General features: G+C 36.4%; 1 protein-coding gene and 1 long non-coding RNA gene across 2 annotated transcripts in view; one reads left to right on the top strand and one right to left on the bottom strand.

The window, feature by feature from the left end:
- LOC107094234 (caytaxin-like) overlaps nt 1–1,979 on the top strand; it is an 11,471-nt gene extending 9,492 nt beyond the window's left edge. Inside the window, exons 10-13 of the mRNA XM_015389747.1 lie at nt 1,055–1,090; nt 1,189–1,239; nt 1,453–1,499; nt 1,632–1,979. Of these exons, the coding sequence (XP_015245233.1) occupies nt 1,055–1,090; nt 1,189–1,239; nt 1,453–1,492 (127 nt within the window). The 3' untranslated portion in view covers nt 1,493–1,499; nt 1,632–1,979. The remainder of the gene's footprint in view (nt 1–1,054; nt 1,091–1,188; nt 1,240–1,452; nt 1,500–1,631) is intronic.
- The window catches only part of LOC107094236, a 24,633-nt gene that overhangs the window by 8,419 nt on the left and 13,784 nt on the right, over nt 1–2,430 (bottom strand). The gene's annotated exons all lie outside the window — the stretch shown is intronic.

Below are 2,430 nucleotides of genomic sequence, written 5' to 3'. Positions count from 1 at the left end.
GCAGACAGGAGGCCTCTGATTGGTCAAATCTACATCCGCTCTACACTATGTGTGTTTCCTGTTTGGTATCTTACCGGCTTGTTTTGTTTGTATATATATATATATATATATATATGTTTTTTTTTTTAAGTGGTCACACACTTGTTTGGCATCTACTTTCTCAAGAATTTTAGATAAGAAAGGAAGACTGGATATAGGTCTATAATTGACTAAGTTATCTTAGTCAAGCCACAGTTTCTTAAGTAAAGGTTTAATTACAGTTACCTTAAAGGCCTTCGGTACATATCGCTGTACCAGGGAGAAATTAATCACATCTGAAATGGAGGACGAGATCAAAGGGAATACTTCCTTAAATAACCCGGTAGGAACTGCATCTAATATAAAAGCTGAAGGCTTAGATGAATGCAATAGTATCAACAAGGGGGGTGAGGTTGGTTGAGGACCAAATGCAGAGAGGAATTAAGCAGAGATGTGTTCTTGTTGATTTAATAAATAACCGAGGTAGACATCTAAAAATACAAAGAACCAAAAAACCCTGAAAACATCAGAAAAAACTCACATGGGGAGCCAGAGAGGAGGAAGCAACTACCGGTAACAAACACAAGGAGCCAGCACTGAGTGACTGCAGAGGTGGTGTATGTAAGGTGAACAGAACAAAGGATGAGCTAATGAGCTAAATATGGAGCAGGTGTTGCACCATCATTTGTGGGTTGAGAAATGGATGTTAAAGTTTAAGCTCCTGTTTCACTGGTTCATTTCAATAGATAATATAATTGAGATAGAAGCTGAACAATTGACAAAGGGAGATATGAAGACAAATATAACCGAGTTTGATGTTGAAAACATATTTCATGCAGATAAACCGCACATTCCATCACTGCTACCCTATCCACGGCTTATACGGACAGACTCTGAAACTTTAAAACTGAGAGAACTACTAAAAGCAGCCAAAACAATCTGTAGATATTATATATCTTTCTAAGGTAAACTTTTTTATGTTGTCAAAAAAATAATAACAATTTTGTCTTCCATGTCGTTCTTTTAATTGCTAAAGGTATGATGATGAGAAGATAAAAGCACAAAAATTGAGGTAAGCAACAGATTTTTGCAGGATTTTATTTTAAAAAATATTTCTTTTTTCATCATGATTAAAAGTATTCATATTGGTATTTTTTTTATTTGCTACAGACAGGAACAAGAGCAACACCAGCAGAACAAGTCAAATCCTCCTAAAGAAAGGTGACCTATTTTTGCAGAACATACAGTGTGCTTCCTGCAGCTATGTTATGCAAGACCCTCAGATCTCTTTCTTTAGATCTATTTCAGTCATGCCATTAATCAGTTATGGAACTCCTGTTAATTTTTTGTGAATATTTGTCAGCTATTCATTAGTAAAACATAGCTAATAAATAATAATGGCTAATTATTTCTTTGTTTGAATGTTGTTTTCAGGCCAAAGTCAGTGTTAGCAGATGTTAGCCGTGACATCTGACATTAAGGTAACGGGTCCCAGTCTTTCAACTGTAAATCATTAAGTCTTCTCCCAGGCTTGTAATGTCAGCTCTCTGTAACTTATATCTGACACTCACAGGAAGATTTCTCTTTTCACATACATTTGCTTATGTGTGCAGAAGACACGCGATACAGCAAATTAAATCCTTGGGGAAGGTCCATCGGGAGTCTTGGATGCCAACATTCCTGAAGATCGATTCATGTCTTATACTATAAAGATCCTCAGCTAACAGCTCTATTTTCATTGAATGTACAAAATAATATAAGGACCTTGCAAAAGTATTCATTGACGTTGGGCCTTTTGTTTTTTTGAGTTCTCATGGTACAGATCTTATGATGTCTTTTGTGAAGAAGGCAAAAAGAACATGACTTTTGTATTTCTGTAGAAGCAAATCCACTAAAAGTGTCCTATACATATCACTTCAGTCGCTTTGTCCCCGGAACCCCAAAATAAAATCCAGCGTAACCATTTGGCTTCAAAAGCCACCAAGCCAATTAGCAACTAAGTATACCTGAGAGTAATTTAACATTGGTGTCAGTCAAACCTTTTATGAAGCCCTAGGTGGTTTCTCAGAGAACATTAAGGAAGAACCAGCATGATGAAGACCAAGGAACACAGTAAACATATCAGGGACAAAGATGTTGAGGACTTTAAAAGCAGGTTTAGATATTGAATCAAACAAAAAGTCTTTAATTTCTGATGATGAATGACAAGACTACTCTCTCACCAAGACAAGGCTATGCATGTTGAAAAAAAGCCACGGGAAATCAGGTTCGGATTTCTGCCCAAGTCATGTAGGCAACACAAGAGAGACGTTAATGCAAAACAGGTTCTGTGGAAAAAATAACACATTTCTTCAGCAATATTGGAGAAGCTACTCAGAGCTAATAAAAATAGCTAGAGCTAAATGCAGTACA

Source organism: Cyprinodon variegatus, unplaced genomic scaffold, assembly GCF_000732505.1.
Source record: "Cyprinodon variegatus isolate N-32 unplaced genomic scaffold, C_variegatus-1.0 Scaffold471, whole genome shotgun sequence".
NCBI classification, from domain to species: Eukaryota; Metazoa; Chordata; class Actinopteri; order Cyprinodontiformes; family Cyprinodontidae; genus Cyprinodon; species Cyprinodon variegatus.
This window is presented reverse-complemented; position numbering and strand designations above follow the sequence as displayed.